Source organism: Micromys minutus, assembly GCF_963924665.1.
Source record: "Micromys minutus genome assembly, chromosome: X".
In the NCBI taxonomy this organism is placed as follows: Eukaryota; Metazoa; Chordata; class Mammalia; order Rodentia; family Muridae; genus Micromys; species Micromys minutus.
In genome coordinates, this window is record NC_137970.1 from 74,147,938 (window position 1) to 74,166,906 (window position 18,969).

At 37.9% G+C, this 18,969-nt stretch overlaps 1 protein-coding gene and 1 pseudogene across 2 annotated transcripts in view; both read right to left on the minus strand.

The window, feature by feature from the left end:
• Nucleotides 1-2,227: 2,227 nt before the first annotated feature.
• On the minus strand, nt 2,228-3,743 carry LOC308414534 (ras GTPase-activating protein-binding protein 2-like; annotated as a pseudogene). Its single transcript has one exon. The product of its transcript is annotated as a ras GTPase-activating protein-binding protein 2-like (transcript).
• A 6,886-nt stretch (nt 3,744-10,629) lies between these two features.
• The window catches only part of ZMAT1 (zinc finger matrin-type 1), a 33,362-nt gene continuing 25,022 nt past the window's right edge, over nt 10,630-18,969 (minus strand). Inside the window, exons 6-7 of the mRNA XM_080909709.1 lie at nt 16,798-16,897; nt 10,630-12,924 (exon numbers count right to left, since the gene is read on the minus strand). Of these exons, the coding sequence (XP_080765835.1) occupies nt 11,601-12,924; nt 16,798-16,897 (1,424 nt within the window). The 3' untranslated portion in view covers nt 10,630-11,600. The remainder of the gene's footprint in view (nt 12,925-16,797; nt 16,898-18,969) is intronic.

Below are 18,969 nucleotides of genomic sequence, written 5' to 3' on the forward strand. Positions count from 1 at the left end.
CTGCAGGTGAACAGTCACCATGTAAACTTCTCCATGTGATGTTTTAATGTTTCATTTGTGGTATGGAAAGGCTGAAGCTGAATGGCTCTTAGCTCCAATTATGTTACACTTAACAGCTTTCTTTTGTTGCCAGAACAGTATATATGGGTTACAGGGCAATATCTTGGATTGGAAATATATAAGCTTGTGCAGATGTTGCTGTGTGTAAATATTTACACATATACACACATAACACAATAGGGAGGAGGAATAAGAACAAAAAGAAAATTACACCTAGGGGCAAACCACTGACAAGAAAGCCACTTATTTCAAAGTAGTTTGGGTAAAAGTTTCAAAACTACAAAGTAATTCTCTAGTAGGAACTTCAAGTACTGTACATTAGAAAGTATAAAACTGTTTCAAATAAACAAAAAGCTTTAGCCTTCCAAAATGGAAACTACAAAAAATCTGTGTCCACAAAATATATGCAATAGTGCAAGACATTTCCTCAAACATGGAAGACCTCATTCTTAGGGGAAAAAGTAAATTTTACCCATACTGCCCAGTTGACAAAAAAACAATGGTTTAATAACTAGCAAACAGTCACAAAGTTGAGAACCACTCTGCTCCCATGCCAAGTGTACTGGTCCTCACTAAGGTAGAATGGAGAAGTCTTCCATGTCAACAAGCAGCTTTAAGTGGTCACAATTGTTTACCCCGCTTCTTGCTTGAAACACCAGAAATCTGAAATATACTGATTGTTCCAACCATGAAACCAGATAACCTTTGCCATCCTTGTGGTTCATTGGAACCTGTTATAAAGACAGACAATAATCCAGCAGCTAGAAACTTTGCTCGGAGGATTGTTTAAAGATTCATGTAAAAATAAAAAGATGTCCTCCCAGACTAAAATTCAGGAGCCATTTGGGTGCTGACATCAGTTCAAGAATTGTGCAAAATGAGTTGACAGTTCCCGTCCCCCATTCTTCCCTCTGAAAATTGCAGTACCCTCACTTGGATGTTGGGGAATCTGACTGCTTCTACAATGCAACAAAATGTCTGCCAAGTTGTTTGACGTTTCCAAGAACTAGGTGACATTATAGACTCAACTGACTTCTCCCTTCAAACACACGACTCCCTCCCACATAGAACACGATGGTAACTGAAGAACAGATAAATAATAAGCATCCATTTTACTGCTTTAAAGATGCTGCAATTTTTATACATCAGTGATTTTTGTGAGCGTTTGCAGCTGTGCGGCTGTGCAGCACAGCAGTTCATAAACCACACTGCACAGAATCACCAGCAGGACTGGAATGATGTTAGAGAAGGCACCATCATGCTTATTACATTACCAGAGAACAAAACACAGGAAAGACAGTTTTCACTGTACACAGCTTAAAGGAAAAGGGAGGAGTGTGTTGAGCAGCCATCCATCCCTGTACTCAAGAGGGCAGGTAGAAAACTGACAAAACGGAGCTCCTAAACCTGGTCTAGTATTCAAGACCATAGCTTTTCAAGTTCTCGTTTTTGTTATTTCATTCATAACTAAATGCCTTCCTTCTGGAATATTTGCAGTCTTGTTAAGGTCTGTGTGCACTCGCTGGTCACAGCAGCAGATAGAATGCCCTCCTCATTTCACAGACTATTCTCTACTGGAAAAGAAGATCAAACTTTCTTTCCCCTGTTGCCTCCTGGTGCAGACTTCAGTGTTAATGACTTCAGAGTACCCAATAGTGCATCTGATGAATACATAACAAGTTTCTGTTTGTGTTGGGGGGGGGGTTGAGAACCAAGAAAAAAAGGCAAGAGTCTCCAATTGCACAAATTGCACTATTTGTGTTTCTAACATTAATAGCAGAAACAGTTAACACTTAAACAAAATGTGCAGCAGAGGGATTTTTTGTTGTTGTTTTTTTTTTTGTTTTTTTGTTTTGTTTTTTGTTTTTAAACTCAAATGACCTGAACTTAGTGGGTATGTCTTTTTTTTAAGTTCATTTTGTTGTAGACAGTTTAAGATATGGTCGTTTCTCAGTCCTTAATTCTCCAAGTCTAGCTTTATAAATTAACAATATGAATCCTGTTGTGAAATTGGGGAAATAATGTCTGCCTCAATTTAACTGATAACCAAAAGATGCTTTTCACATCAAAGAAATGATCAAAAAGGCTGTGTCACATTCCAAAGCCAACCCTAACAAGAGCGCAAACACGATGAGTTAGGTGCCAAAACTTGGCCAGCAGGGGAGCTTCAACGACGCTGTCCTGTGAAGCGGCCTTCCATTTGCCCGGTTCCTCTTCCAGATCCAAGATTCTGTGTCATACCACCCCGTGGAGGTGGCCCTCTTCCTTCACGGTCACGCATCATTCCACCACCCACAATTCCACGTGGACCACCAGGACCCCGATCATTGTGTCTGACATCCCTGCGGTCATCGCCACCACCTCTGGTTTCTCGCTCTTTGGCAGCTCTTGTTTTTTTCTCTTCCACATTTAAACGTACTTCTCGAAACATAATTGGTTTTGCAATTAAGATTCTCTGAACTGGTTCAGAGTCATCAAAAACCACAAAACCAAAATTTGGAAGTTTTCTCCCCAACACCCTTGGTATTGATGCGAAGTTCCACAACGTTTCCAAAACTCATAAAGAATTCTTTCAGTTCATTTTCATCAATATCATGAGGCAAGTTACCAACAAAAAGCTGATGACTGTCTGGATAACGAATTATCCTCCGGTTGTCGGAGTCATTCTGTTCCATATCTCCTCCTGGCCTTGGTCCTCGAGGAGGGAAACCAAGTCGCTCTCGAGGTCGATGTTCACGCACACGTGGTGGCTGAGACTGAACTTCTGGTTTAGCGTCAATTGGCTGTGAGACTGGTGCTTTAACATGGGGTGGAATTCCAGAGGAAGAAACAGTACCACTAGGAGGCAGGTTTTTACTGGTCACTGAAGCCCAGGAGAAAGCCTTTGGCGGTTCTTGAGGCAGAGAAGCAGGCTCGGCAGGAGGAGGAGTGGCCGTCTTCTCCGCTAGCTCTTCCAAGTGTTTCTCCTCCACTGGTGGTTTCAGTTCTTCAGCCTTAGTTGCAGATTCTGGCTCAGGTTCAGGTTCATGAGAGGATTCTTCTAAAGGCTAGTCACAGGGTGTGCGTCATAATAAGCGCTGTTAGCATTCTCTTGCACAGGTTCAGGAGACGGCTACCTGTCTTCTTGTTCCTCTTCCACTTCATCTTCTGACTCTTCATCAAGTTTTGGTTCAGAATCACCAAATACTTCATCTTTACAGCGAAACATATCATTGTGAACATAAAATTCATTTGGAACAGATCCTTCTGGAGCTAGAACAAAGGTTTGCATAAACTTCCTCTCAGGCTGTCCACTGTTCGACAGCAAGCCCATGACCTGCACCACTACCCCATCACTCAAGGTTGCATGAGCATCCACATGACGGATTTTCGTATGACATTCACTGAAGTTCAGAGATAACACTTTGTGGTGTATATCATTTTGGCCATAAACTGCTTCCTGGGGCTTTCCACTGGCGTCCACTCCACCATGAACATAGGAGGAATTCCTGCCATAAAACCTGTGCAAATATTCGGGAGCTTTATTCAGCAAAGTATAATATTGCCTCACAAACTCCCGCCCCACAAGCAGCAGACTGGGCTTCTCCATAACCATTTCTTTGCTGCTCAATGTCAAATGCTCCAACCAACAGCGGCGGCGGACACGTCGCGCGGAGGGGTCAGGAGTGTCGCGGGATCGGCCGCAGCAGATTCTCCTCCCTCGAATAAACCCAAGGCTTCGGAATCCAGAGAGCCGCGATTTTCGGGCCCCTCTTCCCAAGAGCCTAGAGCTGCAACGAGCTCCAAGAACACGGACGTCCATATATGTAACTTTGATTCAACTCTTATTTAGGGAAATAGAAAAAAACAACAGTGCATAGGTATGAGGAAAAATATTTAATCAGATGTCAAATCCACGATTTAAGACCTACATTGCAGGTCTGAGTAATTTATACAAGGTTTATAGAGAGTTAAATATGTTGTATCAGGATAGATTTTGTATAATAAAATTAAAAAAATTGTTTTAATAAACAACAGGTGAAGACAAAGCCACAGTAGCTTACAAACAGGTCACAGAAGATCTGAGTAAATTATACAAGGTTTGTGGAGGACAGAACCTAAGAAGGATACATTTGATAATGATGAAGATTTAGAAGTTCTTAGGATTATAAGGATCTATTCATACTAAAAAATGACTTAAAGATGTATGTCTAATCACTTATGGTTTGGGTAATTTTGTTAAGCTTTTAGGTATTTGGAGACAAAAAAAGTTAATGATCAAATTAAATGATCAAATTCTTTAATGTGCTCAGAACAATGCTTGTAGCCATACTAAGTACAAATGTAATTCACTTACAGAGACAAGCATGGAGGGAAAGACTAATTTACATCTCACATTTTATTGACTTCCATATTTGTTGTCAAGGCTAAACCTAAAGCAAGCAGTTGAAAACAACTTCACAGTAACAAAATTTGATTACTATAAAATAATATTCAAAATAAGTCACATTGAAAAGTTCATTGCAAAAAATATGGAATGCTTATGTAAAAATGGGTTAAATTTACAATATGCTTATGTAGTAGCACATTCCTACGCTCAAGTAGAACCTTTTCCCATAAGAGAAAATCGCATCTTAACTGCTTTACAGATAAGCATGCACGGGGAAATAAGAACTGCTCTCAGTCTGCTGATTCTGCCTCTGGCTGTGCAGGCCAGAAACCCTCCTCCTCATCTAAGGAAAGATGAATGATTCTTCATGTTTCACATGCCAGGAGGATGGACTCTTTTGTCCAGTGGAGGATCTTAGAGACTGTACCAACATCCCAAACATATCGAAACAAGAGCAATTGTTCTGCCCTTCTGTGTCCTAAACTAACACATGAGATTCTGTGAGCAGGGGAACTTTAGACGTAAGCATACCACCCTACTGATATGAGAGTGGAATGTTTGTTCAACTGGGCATGTCTTTTACCCTGGATTTCATTTTTTCCTCTTAGCAAAAGCAAATTCCAGGGTACATTCCCTAACCACCTACGTTCCTTGATTAAATGAGGCTGCTGGGGACTCTGTCCTCAAACTCACAGCTTTGCAAAGTTACTCACAATATCCGAGCCATGCCTTTGAAAGCATTGGTAGATGCTCCTATAAAAACGACTCTTTTAAACTGTCAGTCAGATGCAGAATTTCACTGACTTCCTTTACAAAACTTCCCAGTGCTTGTAATTGCCTTATCCTTCTACAGAATTCATGGTACACGGTCAAGGCAGTTTTACAATTAGACTTCGCCTTACTAAACAAACTTTATTTTACTATTGTTGTACACTTGTCCTTATTACCTCTGGCTTTTAATATTCCCTGCAGGACTGTACAATTAGTACCTCCTGGCTTGTGTTCTGGACTTTTGCCATTTTCTAATAAGCTTCTCGGTTTGGCCCTTGTCTGAGGCACTCTTAACTGCTGCCTTCTTTTATATTGCTCATTTTGTTATCTGGAAGCAGTTAGGAGAGATGGATGCCCATAAACCCTTGAAAGCAGTTAGGGGAACCTCCAGAAGGGAGACTAACTGGTTTGAGATGGAGCTCAAAGACACAAGGACCAGACTAAAGTTCAATTACAGGCCTTCTCCTATGTATGGGTTTATGGATCCCCCCCCACATCCCACCCCCGCCTCAGGTTCCTCCCCTTGATTACTTCCTTACTCCTTATTACCCTCAGTTTTAATGTATTTACCCCATTGTTTAAGCGTTTTCCTTACTGAACTTGCCCCATCCCCAAACAGAATACTCTGTGTAACTTCCTCAGAGCTTCTCGCCCCACAGCAGCTCTGTTTGCTTCATTTGTCCCTGGTCCGTCTGCAAAACAGAAGACCCTTTAGATGTGGTGGAGAAACTCTGGCAAAACCAGAGGCCTATTTCTCTTTCACCATGATGGCAAGATAGAAATTTTTACATTAGTTCTTTCTATTGGTCCCTTGCTTCAATCCTCTGTAGCTCCCTGCCGCTTCTGCTAACTCATTTTGGTTCTGCACTCCCTGTAATGAGACTAATCACGCCACCTTGAAATAACTTTATCCCCACTTCCTCTCCGCCTGCTCATTCTGTCTCTCCTATCTCCACTCATCCCCCTCTTCCCACCTTCCGGCCAATCTCTCAGTTTTACTCTGTAACCAAACTGGCTTACAACCCTCTGAGGATTATTCTCCAAGAATCTCATAAACATAAGGAATGTAGGATGACAATTGTCCGACCCACTACAACAGACCAAGTTAAAACTCCTCTTCTACTGATTGTGTTTTACTGTGTCAAAATAACCCGAAGGACAGGAGAAAATGGAAAATTAGAGGAGTGAACCCCCTAAATGATTATCCAATACCAAATGGTCTGCCCTAAACTGATATACACACAGATACACTAAATGCATTTAGCAAGTTGCATTTATATTTTGATTCACACACACACACACACACACAATGCAACAATAACAATTAAGGTAAAATAAGTCATTTAAATCATGGTAAGATCTGACCAATAATACTATATTATTATTACTATTATTATTAATTTTCGTTATCTTTCAAGTCTAATCTCACCCTCAACTTTTATATTTATTGTCATAAATGCATCACATGAGAAGCCTCTCTTTGGATGTATGTATACTCTCTATTTTTGATTATTCTTTCTTTGTGCAGCTCACCTTAGACACTTCTAGACTTTTTATCACCTCACAGATTATCTAACATTGGATTTGAGGTACCACCAAATCTCTTTCTAGCCTTGTACTTCCCTGAGAGCAGTGGTTCTGAACCTTCCTAATCCTGAGATCCTTTAATACAGTTCCTCATGTTATGTGATCCCATAAGCATAAAATTATTTTGTTGCTACTTCCTAGCTGCAATTTCATTACAGTTATGAATCAGAATGTAAATATTTTTGGAAATCAAAGTTTTCCAAAGGTGTTGTGCCCTACACAGGTTTAGAATCACTGCCTCAGAATGTATATAGTCCTTCTTCTTCTGCATCATCATAGTAGCAATTCACAGACTGAGCTAGATTGTGATTTGATCATAGTTATTGGTCTGTTTACCAGCATAAGTAATTAGAATAAATTCTAGGGGCAATAGCTAGCTATCAATCAAGATAGTGATATATTTATTTAGAAGAAAGTATGTTACATTATAGTTGAGTATAAAATATCTCCTATTTATATTAAATCCTGTAAAATCCTGTATTTGAGGAGGTTCTAGAGATTTTGGGAAGTGGAGATTGGCTGAAGGAAGTAGACCACTGGAAGTGGGTGTTTGGTGGAATAGTTTGTCTCTAGTCCCTTCCCATTGTATGTATGTATGTATGTATGTATGTATGTATGTATGTATGTATTTATTTATTTATTTATCTACAGAGAAGTTAACGGCCTCCACCTTTTGAGACTCCTGCCATGATATTATATCTCACCACATGATCAGAATTAAAATAACTTCAAATTATTGACCAAAATTTCAGAAATTACTAGGTGAAAATGAACTGTTAACTTGTTTCTGTGAGATGAAAAGTTCAAAAAACTTAATGCAAATTTGCAATAAATAAATAATATAAAATATAAGACATAGTTAAATTTGGAATTTGATAAACAATGAATTGTTTTTTAGTGTTAGTTTTGTCTCATATATTACATGGAAACATTGTCATAGAATAAAAGACTATATTAAGTTCAAATTTAACAGGGAAATTCTTAAGATCATTGCACTGTGTTCAGAGGAAGTAGGATTAAGAATAAATATGAAAGCTCCTTATATATGCTATTAAGAAAGTCTTCAGACTTCCATATTTTGTCTTAATTGGTAATTATTTCAGCCTTTCAGTTTTTCTCAATGCATCAGTGAAGTTCATAAAATCAGCAGATACCATGTGACGTTTCCTCACCTCTCTCAACTGCTCGAGGCATCACATGTTGTAAAAGTTTAATGTATTGTACTGCTAGGGATTCACACTAGACACTACCTACTATGTTTCCTTTAATGTATTTTTCATTGTTTCAAGATTTATTTATTCTATTAAATTTATCTTAATATATTTAGCACTCAGCTGAAGAAGTAGAAATATTTTTGGATATGTGTTTAAATGTGTTACTTTGAATTTAATCCCGTGGTCAGAAGCAAGTAATAGGAACAAAGCAAATGTGCCTTTTCTAAAACCAGCAACTGGTCATTTTCTTGAAATGAATCAACACTGCCACCTTTTTCTTGTCTCCACTCACAATAATATAAGACTTAAATAAATTTAACTTGTAAAATTTGCTGTTTTAGCCATATAGATAAAATGGTGATGAATTTGAATGCAAAATGAAGCTATATATTTTGAAAAGATCACAGTTCTGCACCTTAGTAAATGTTTTGATAGTTCTTTTTTTTTAAAAAAAAAATTGTAGCTGGTTTTATCCTTTTATTTTTTCCAGTCCTCCCCTGACTACTTCCCTCTTCCCTAGATCTGCTCTTCCCATTTCAGTTCACAAAGGAGCAGGCCTCCTAGAAATATGCACTAAACATGGCATACGTTACAATAAGCCTAGGCACAAACCCCCATATCAAGGCTGGATGAGGCAACCCAGTAGGAGGAAAAGGGTCCCGAAAGCAGGAAAAGGGTCCCGAGACAGTCCCCACTCCCACTGTCCCCCAGGAACACCCAGCTCCATATCCATAAATATGTATGCAGAGGACCTAGCTCAGACCCATTACAGGCTCAAGATTTCTGCTCCAGTCTCTGCGATCCCCTATGAGCCCTGCTTAGTTGATTTTGTGGGCCATGTTCTCCTAGTGTTATTGAACTCTTTGCTCATCCTTCCCTCCCCTCTCCTATAGCATTCCCTTGGCTCCATCCAGCATTTGCTTCACTGTAGGTCTCTGCATCTACTCCCATAAGGTGCTGGATCATGACTCTGGTGACAACTGGGTTAGACACTAATCTATGAGTATACCATTAGGAATCATCCCATTGACTTTTTGCCAGTCATGTTTGGTTTTAGCCCGGGTCTCCGGGCCCTGCCTCTGGTTCCTGGCCATCCAGGCAGTGTCAGGCATGGGCTTCCTCTTGTGACTGGGCCTCAAGTTGGACCAGTCCTTAGTTGACCACATTTTGGAGGCAGGACAGATTGTAGGCTGAAGATTTTGTGGTTGGATTGGTGTTCACTGAAGTCTTGCCTGCTTACAGGAGAAGGCTGGATCAGGCTACATAGTCATTCGTCCCCCACTATGAGACGTCTTTGCTAGGGTCACCCTGGTAGATTCCTGGGAATTTTGATCACACTGTTTCCACTTTACCCCAAATTAACCCCCCTAGTTCCAGTCATTCCTTCTAGTACTCTCTCCCTCAATCCCCCCACACAATCCCTCCTGTTCCCATCTGCACCTGTGCCTTGTCCTCTCACAAAATATGGTATAGTTTTAAATGTGTCTAATTCAAGCACAAAATGGACATCCAAAAACTAATGCACAAATTCTAAAAATCCTACCAATTTGATTTCTAACATTTTTGTGTATACTTTGTGTGTGTGTGTTCAAAAGATAATTTGAATTATCACTGGGATGGAAATATTTTTTACTTTACTTGCCATTTTTCATCAGTATATCTTAAGAGAGAGTATAAATACCTGACATAAATTTTTCTTATAATAAAAGTCTCATGGAAAAGGAATTGATTTTATGACAACCTGATATGATTTGGAACAGTTCAGTTATCTAGGTAAAAAGTCAACCATTATTATGTTTTAGATCTCTTTGTCATTAATTCAAGCTTCAGGAAAAAAAATGGCTTGCCCAAATGAAGATACATCACCATCATATTTGGCATGCTTCTGGATAGGATTGGAATATTCAGGGACTGTAATAGTTTATATTTTCTGTCCCTGGACTATATATTTCATTCTGGAGGTATCTAGGCAAAATCTTAGAGCAACTTGATGGTACAACTAAAACTTTAATCCTGGGATTTGGAATCTTAGGCCTTTATACTTCCTAGTGTAGCAGAGTAATACTCAAATGCTTACAGAAAGTACTGAACATAAAACAGCTGACTAGCATAAAAATTTAAAATCAAACAATTTTAAGTTAGCACACCTCCACAATCCTTTACCACTGACAACATTTTTCTCTTTCAGTTTCACACTGATGGTCTTTTTCTAACCTAAAGTTAAGCTAAAACTGAGTGTTAATCTACTAAGCAATCTGTGGAGTAAGTGAAATTATATGTATTGTCTTCCTAGAGAATTAGTGGCCAACACCATTTCTTGTTCTCACATGGGCAGAACAATCATCTTTTGATGGAAATGATCACAAAACAGTATTTAGAAATTAAAACACTTTAATATAAACATTTTTCAGAATATAGACCGATTTCTATCAGCCCTTTTGGAGAACATTTTAAAAGTATATATCATCTAATTTATTATACACCAATTTTCCACTTTCAGAACTAGAAAATACAAAAATACACTGCAAATTAGATTTAACTAAAAAGTCTAAGCTGTTTCATACATTTTCATTGGAGAAAACAGAAACGTTAACACATAACAGTAGTAAAATACCAGCAATACTAACACAAATTCTAAAAAGCAATGGATTCTGGAAAGTCTGGTCTCTTACAGGCCTGACCATTCTTCCAAAATCAAACAAGATTGGGGAAACTCAGGGCGGTATGGCTGTAGACTGCTTTATAATTCACCATTTTAAGTACTTTATTTCCATGAGCAAACAACGTATTTTCATTACAACTTGATGGACAGAGTAGAAACACCTCTACTTTAAGAAAAACATATTATATATAAGCAATAGAGCAAATTTTCTTTCTTAGAAAGTCAAATAAAGTGACTTTAAAAAGCATAATGAATAATTTTACTTCATCTTGCTTTTGTTAGAGATTAAATGTACACATGTACAAATACACAAAGAACACAAATTTCAGGAAACCAAAGTTTTCAACCTTTTTTTACTCTTAAGGTAACAAAGCTGCCAAGTAGAAAACACTGACTCTTCGGCTTTCTCTTCAGCAGGTTTCTTCTCCGCTCAGCTTCTTAGTATCTTGTTCATGCTTTTTGAAGGCTAGTTTTAGACTTTGTAATTTTTCTTTCAATTATCACAGAAAAAGAGAGGTGGGGGGATTAGATGAGAAGGGAGAGCAGAGCAGAGGACACACACATGTACACATATACACATATATACAAGCACACATGTATACATACACACAAAGAGACTGTTTTATTGAACAGACAGTGACTTTAAGCCCTCTCTTCATCTGAAGTACTCAATTTTATGTAAAATTCCTCCACGGATCTCATCAGTTTTCCCCCCACTGGTCTTCTTATTCACTTTTCTGTAAACAAAACTAAATTCTCGAGTTCTTTGAGTAGGTTTACCTCAAAACAGTTCCTCAATTGCTGGATTTAGATGTCTTGTATATTCTTATGTTTAATTTCAATGTTTACAACCAAATAAACTCAAAGGTTTTCTGTACTCCCACCATCATCTAAATCAGTATCATTTGCTTTTAGCCCTTCTTCATATACTATAGGTTCAGAATCCAAGAATTGACTCATCCCAAAGGATTTCCTCTTCTGTTCTTTCTTCAACAGATTTCTTCTTCTCTTTTTTGTGCTTACGTTCTTCTTTCTCTGAAGATGTTTCATGTTTTCTTTTCTTTTTTCGATGCTTGACTTTTTCAGCACTGACTCTAGCTTTATCTTCCTCTCCTTTACTTTGCTCGATGTTCTTGTCTTTGTCTAAATCTTTATCCTGATAGCTTCGCTTTCTTTTACGTTTGGACTGTTCCTTTTCTGGCCTTTCTTTTCCTTCCTCCAGGTGTCGTCTTCTCTTCTGATGTCGCCTTTTATGACTTGTTTCATGGGCACTGGCATCATTATTTGAGGGCAAATGTTTGTAAATGTCATAGTCTACACTGTATGAGTCAGGGTTATTTTCTTCTTGACTAAGGCTCACGGAAACAGGCATTTCTGAGATATCATCTCTGGTAAGCTGATAGTAGCTATCAGAGTCTAGGCTTGGTTGGTTCTCATAAGCTGGTAAGCAATGAGGTAACGTGTTTTCTACTGCTTGTTCAGTGTTGTATGGATCTGTGTACGTCTGGAAAGTCTCACATGGGTGTGTTTCCTCAAACATGCTATGTCTGGATCTTTTGTCAACCATTTCTCTATAATTATGGGTTTCAAAAGGACTATCAATTCTTCTAAAAGAAGTCTTTGGCTTGAATTCTCTAGATTCCTGAACCTTGTTGTAATCATCAAATTCGTTTTGGAAATCATCATTTCTCCTCTTTGAATGAGGTGGTACCCATTGAGGAGATTGGCCCTCCACTGGGGAGCCATTGTATTCATGCTGGTAGGTCTGTGAAGCCTCAAATGAAAATCTTTCCTCACATGGCCTCTGTCTAGGTCCAGAATCAACCCTTTCTCTGAACCTGTGATCCCTGTACCTATAGCTTTCTGACATCCGTCTAAAACTAGTATTGGGATCGAGTCCTCTGGCCTTCTGCCCTTTGATATAATCTTCAAGTTCATCTTGGAAAGAGTCATATGTCTTTGACTCTGTTGGTAAAGAATGAGGTAACTGCTCTTCTACTGCTCTAGAATCACTGTATGGTCCTGGGTGTGCCCAGAAATTTTCAAGTGGAGGATTTTGTTCAAGCATTTTATGTCTGGGTCTAGAATCAACCATTTCTCTGTATCCACGGGCTTCCATGTAATTATCCTCCATTTTCCTGAACTGAGCCTTAGGCTCTAGCTCTCTAGATTTCTTCATTTTGTTGTAATCTCCACATTCACCCTGGTAAGACTCTTGCATTTTCTTTGAATTCTTCACTTGATTAATAACACGAGATTCTCTACAAAGAAAATAATACAAAGTTTTGAGTACTATGAGTATTTTCTTTGCTCTAAAACAGTATTTTAAACAAATCTACAGAAGTTGAGATAAAAGTTTATAAACTATAAATTAAAGAATCTGATGCTCAAAATGCATAGTACAGATAGTCAGATATCTCTGTAGAATTTCATAAGTTTTACACAAAAACATTTCTTAGAAAATAGCAGACTGGAGACACCAATTTCTCCATGAAATTGAATAAAATCACAGGTGCAGAGCTGCAGGGAGAGTGGATGCTGTGGACAGATACCAGGGTGCAATAGGAGACAAGAATAGAGTGAAATAAGGAAACACTGACTGTTAGGAGTATAAGAGATTTAAAATAGATAACCATAATACTGAATGCATAGCATTAAACTCGGGATGAAAAGATGCCCCTCAATGGGTCTCTTAGCAGAAGAAGGAAAAATGCTTTGTGAAACCAGCAGAAACCAGTGCCTTGCAAAAGTACAGTCCAATATAGAGACCTATGATCTATACTATTAAGCTGACTCCAAAGAATTCTCCTGTATTCCTCAGATTAATCCGCTGCTACTGAAATGAGAAAACATTTTAAAAGTTTTTCTGTTGTCCAGTCTTTTTTTCTGGATGAATAAATCCACGAATTTTTATATCTCAAAATCCCAACTGTCCCACTGATTCATAGAATATATGCATTGTCCAGAGTATAAAGATCAACAAAGGGACTTTAGAGGTAAATGATGCCATAAATAAAATGGTCTAAGCATACAGTATTTGATTCAACAGCTGCAGAATACATATTGTTTTCAATAGATTTTATGAAATTGCATAGTCAGAAAAACATTAGAAAGAAAAGTTGTTCCTTAAATGGATTTGGGCTTGCTTTGTAAGAAGGAATCCATGCACACTATTGTAAACCTGCTCTAAAACACATGACAGAGGAGACCTTGAATGCTGGGAAGGTATTGTAAGACGGTTGAACTAAATTGAAATAGCATTAAACTATCATCTAAATATCTATAGTTATACACACAAAGACTATTCTCTGCTTAAAACAGAAAAGCCTCTCCCTTGCTGATAAATACAGACTCATGGCTGCACAATATGCCAAGAATAAAGGCTCAGCTCTAGTCCAGACATGTACACTACCTACTTAGAAATACATGACTAGTAGAAGATGGGTCAGAAAGAAGTACTAAATGCTGGTGAATAAGGAAAGTGGCTGAAAATGATTTCATCTTTTAAACACAACACAGATATGACAACTATGAACTTACAGGAGGTGTGCATACTGTAACTGGGTCCACAGATGTTGGGCCCTCCTACCAGTGAAATATGAAGATGAGGTTTCATAAAGTCCTAGTACATATTGTTGATTCATTGCTAACCAATAGAATCCTAGACAGGGTAAGTGTAATATCCAGATGTGTACCCAATGGTGATTTCACAAGGTTTTTCTGTTGGTTAGCTCTGAACTCGAGATCATATAGACACCACCAATTAAACACCATGGAACACTAAACAGAACCAAAACTAGTAAATAGAAGGAAGATTTATAGGAAAGGGGGCTTAGAAAGTTGGAGGGAAACAGGAGAATTAGGGAGAGTAAAAATAAAATACATAGTATACATACACAAAACTGTTAAAGAACAAATTTCAATAATTTACAAAAAAATAGAAGACAGAAAAAATTTTTTTGAGAATGCAGAGAAAACTAAACATACATTTTTGTGGGAATTTAGATTAGTGTAGACACTATGGAATTCTATATGGAGTTTCCCCCAAATCTAAATGTATAACTACCATATGCTCCAACTGTATTACTCCTAAACATATACCCAAAAGAATCCTAGGTGACTTACAAGAAGAGATGCCTACACAGCAATACTTGATACAATACCACTTACAATGACCATGTTATACAACAGTGTAGGTGACCATTAGCTGATTAAGAATGTGTTGTGATGTACAAAGAAACACTGTTATGAATAAAATTAAAAATCATATTGTTTGCTGAAAATAATCCTGGAGATTATAATGTAAGTTAAATACTCCAGACCCAGAAAGATTAATATTGACTGTTTTCTTTCGTATGTTACATCTAGACATGTGGAGAGCATTTTGGTACCACTGGACAGTTGGTGGCAGGAATTTTTTACATCACCAAAGACAATTAGAAGCTGGTTAAGGCAGGAATTTGACTCTGGCCCTTTACTCAGAAAACTGGTCCGGATTAAGAATATTTACTATTGAAGTGCAAGGCTTACTTTAAAGCTCAGGGCAGAATATTTACACTTGTAGCTCAGGGCAAGCTCAGTGGATGTAGGTGTGGCCGTATCTTTGTCTCTTGGAACCCCCTTGCCCCTGATCATCCTGCTTAGCCTACAGAAAGATGTTTACAGGATTTTTGATCATTAACTTGCTTGTTCCCTGACTCAGAACTGATGTTATCTTTCTGCATGTAATTAAAGTGGTTTAAAAGAGGACTGAATAAAGAAGGCTCAGAACTGGCTGAAGTCATGTTACAATTTTGACCATCTGTCTCTCTTTTCTTTCAATCCTTGCTCCTGCCCTGGGGAACCTGTTGCTTGACTGAGCTGGTCTCAGACATAGACATGTTTTTAAATTTACATAACAGTAAAAGGGGGACAATTAAGGATATTGGATATTGGAGATATTAGGATAATGGGAGAATTAATATGATCACATGTGTTTTATAAATACATGAAAGTGTTGGCATGGAACTAATTATTTTATCTTAGAAATACATGCTAATAAAAATCAAGCCTAGGATAAAATGGAGGATGGGCATAAAAGGAGAAATGTCTCATGCTACTGTAATACGACAAATGTTAATGCATGTTGGTATATTGTGGCTAATCAACATCAATGACCATTGCTCTAATTAAGTATCCAAATGGTGTGTTTTTAAAAATCTGTTATTTTTGTAGATACACAGTTGTGATAGTTTATTTATTTAAAATCTCAATTTTTTTCTAATGTATAAAGTATATTTTCATTTGCTGAATCTGAGAGTTTAACTCCTGTGGTAGACTGAATAAAAAATGGCTTCAATAGGTTCATGTTTGAATATTTGGTACCCAGTTGGTAGAATTATTTGAAAAGATATAGGAAGTGTGGCCTCTTGGAGGAGTTGTATCCTTGCAGTAAGAATTTAAGGTTCCAAAAGACTCTGGCCATTCCCAGTGTTATCTCTTTCTCTGCCTCCTACTTGTAGATCATGAACTCTCAGCTGTTCCTACCACCAGATTTTTGTTTCATCATCACCGATTCTTATCTCTCTGAAACTGGTAAGCCCAATTAAATGCTTTATTTTGTAAGTTATCTTGATAATGGGATTTTGTCATAGCAATAGAAAAGTAATTAAGACATCTCCTAAATAATCACACCCAAACACTATAAATAAATTTTATATGATAAAATAATGAATTTATATTTTGATTTTAAAATCAACAAACTAATTTATATAAAACATAAATGTCCCTTCCCCCTACTTTGCAACTGTCCACTAATTTCTCACCTTCTTAAAACCTTATATTAATCTTGACTAAAACTGGCTCATGACCTCTGTTCTTAACTATCATACTCCACTGTAAAGATCATGACTAGATCATGGAATCCTTGGAACTAAGTGAACCATTTTGAGATGCTTTGAATTTGCATGGCTAGCCTGAAGAAATGATCTTTCAGCACATCTACAAAGAAAAATTACTGTCTATTCAGAAGGAGTACTCTTTACCAGACAGATCTGCCAGTTGAATACTGTAGTAAAATATTCTTGGCATTACCATGTTGTATGTACAAATACCACTTACCACTTCTGGGTTCAGATCAAGAGAAAAGCACTTACTTAAGTTGATGTTCACTTCCTTGCATGTGGGAGCGGAACATATGTAAAGAGGTAAAGGTGATACTGCAGATATGGCATACGTAGGTTCTCATTCGATATGCTAGAAAATGAGAGAATTTAAAAATATAAGTATAAAAATGCTTAGAATCAGATAACGTCAGTGATAGATAAGAATTTATTAGAAACCCTCTACTTGAAATTTCCCAGGAAAACTTGGTCCCAAAAGATAATATACGTTGCTGGCAGTCATGGAAGCAAATAGTAGGATTAGCATCTTGGAGCCCAAGTCTTTAAATTTCATGCCCAGGACTCTTCATAATATACAGTACACATACTTAACCATCTGCTATCTGCTTGCTCACTGTTGCTATATATACTATATGGCAAGGACCTCAAACTTAACATGGCTAACAAACTTATTATTCCTAGTTCTTCAATACACTTTTTGTTTGCTGTTAGTTATTTTTCTACCAAATCAAACCCTGAAATGTCCCATGACATTAACTTCAGAGTTGAATATTTTATTTTCTTAACCTGTAATCACTATAGTTCAGTAGTTATAAAAATAATTCCCACAAATTTAGAAAAGAGAACCAGTGAGGCCCACACATATGTTAAAAGGTTAAAGTAAAATTCCAAAACAATAGTTGCTATTTAAAATGAGTAAAATTAATAACTATAAAAAAGCAGCTGTATAAGAGTTACCTAACTATTCTGCTTCTACAGTGAAATTAGAAGCAGGAAGTAAACTTATCTCTAAAGCTTAGCATCCTTCCAGTTTTTTCTTGGTAAGAAAGAGGAGGAGGAAGAGGAGGAAGAAGAAGAGGAAGAGGAGGAGGAAGAGGAGGAAGAAGAAGAGGAAGAGGAGGAGGAAGAGGAAAGAACAACTTGTACAAAACAAGTACATAATCAGCATTCTTTCAGACACAAGCCAATAAGTTGGTATCTTATAGATTTTAAGAACAACCAGAATCAGTCTTGTAGATCAAACAGCAGATGAATCACTTATAGGAAAATTAGTTAATTGTGGTTAAGTGTATTAAAATTTGCTGAAAAAGAATCATTTCTAGAACAGAAAATTAGAACTTCTGTTTCCACCCGGAGGCGACTTCCGGACGCAGAGCGGAGCCTGGCCTACCTCCCAGGCGGAGCGGCGGCTCATAGAGGCTGAGCAACTGCGATTGGGAACAGAAAATCAGAACTTCTGTTTCCACCCGGAGGCGACTTCCGGACCCAGAGCAGAGCCTGGCCTACCTGCCAGGCGGAACAGCGGCTCATAGAGGCTGAGCAACTGTGCCTGAACCAGCAAACAGAAACAGAACGTTGGAACTTCTGCTCACACCCGATGACTCTGAGGCATAAAACAGGGCTTGACCCATCTGACACCTCAACCAGTGGAGAACCAGGGATACAGACCAGATACAAGGGAAAGGTAAGAACATATCACTGACAACAAAATGGCAAGAGGAAAGAGAAAGAGTATATCCCAAGGGAACCAAGACAATCTAGCAACACCAGAGCCCAGCTCTCCCATAACAGCAAACATCAGAACTCCAAACACTCCAGAAAAAGAAGACACAGACCTGAAATCATGCCTCAAGACGCTGATAGAGTTAATTAAACAAGAAAGGGAGGAAAAGCAAAAAGATTAAGAAGCTTTTAAAGAAGAAACAAGAAAAACACTCAAAGAACTCAAAGAACTAGAGGAAAACAGAACCAAAGAAATAAAGGAATGGAAGAGGGAAATTAAAACAGAGATTGACACAATAAAGAAAACACTAAAAGAGATAACCCTAGAGTCAGAACACCAAAAAAAAAAAAAAAAAAAGAAATCAGGAGTCACAGAAGCAAGCATTTCCAATAGATTACAAGAGATCGAAGAGAGAATCTCGGGGTCAGAAGACAACATTGCAAACATAGACAAAACAGCCAGAGAAGATGCAAAAAACAAAAAGCTCCTAACCTAAAATGTCCAGGAAATCCAAGACACAATGAGAAGACCGAACCTAAGGATAATAGGAATAGAAGAGGGAGAAGAGTATCAACTAAGGGGCACAGTAAATATCTTCAACAAAATCATAGAAGAAAACTTCCCTACCCTCAAGAATGAGATGACCACGAGCATAAAAGAAGCCTTCAGAACTCCAAATAGGTTGGACCAGAAAAGAAATA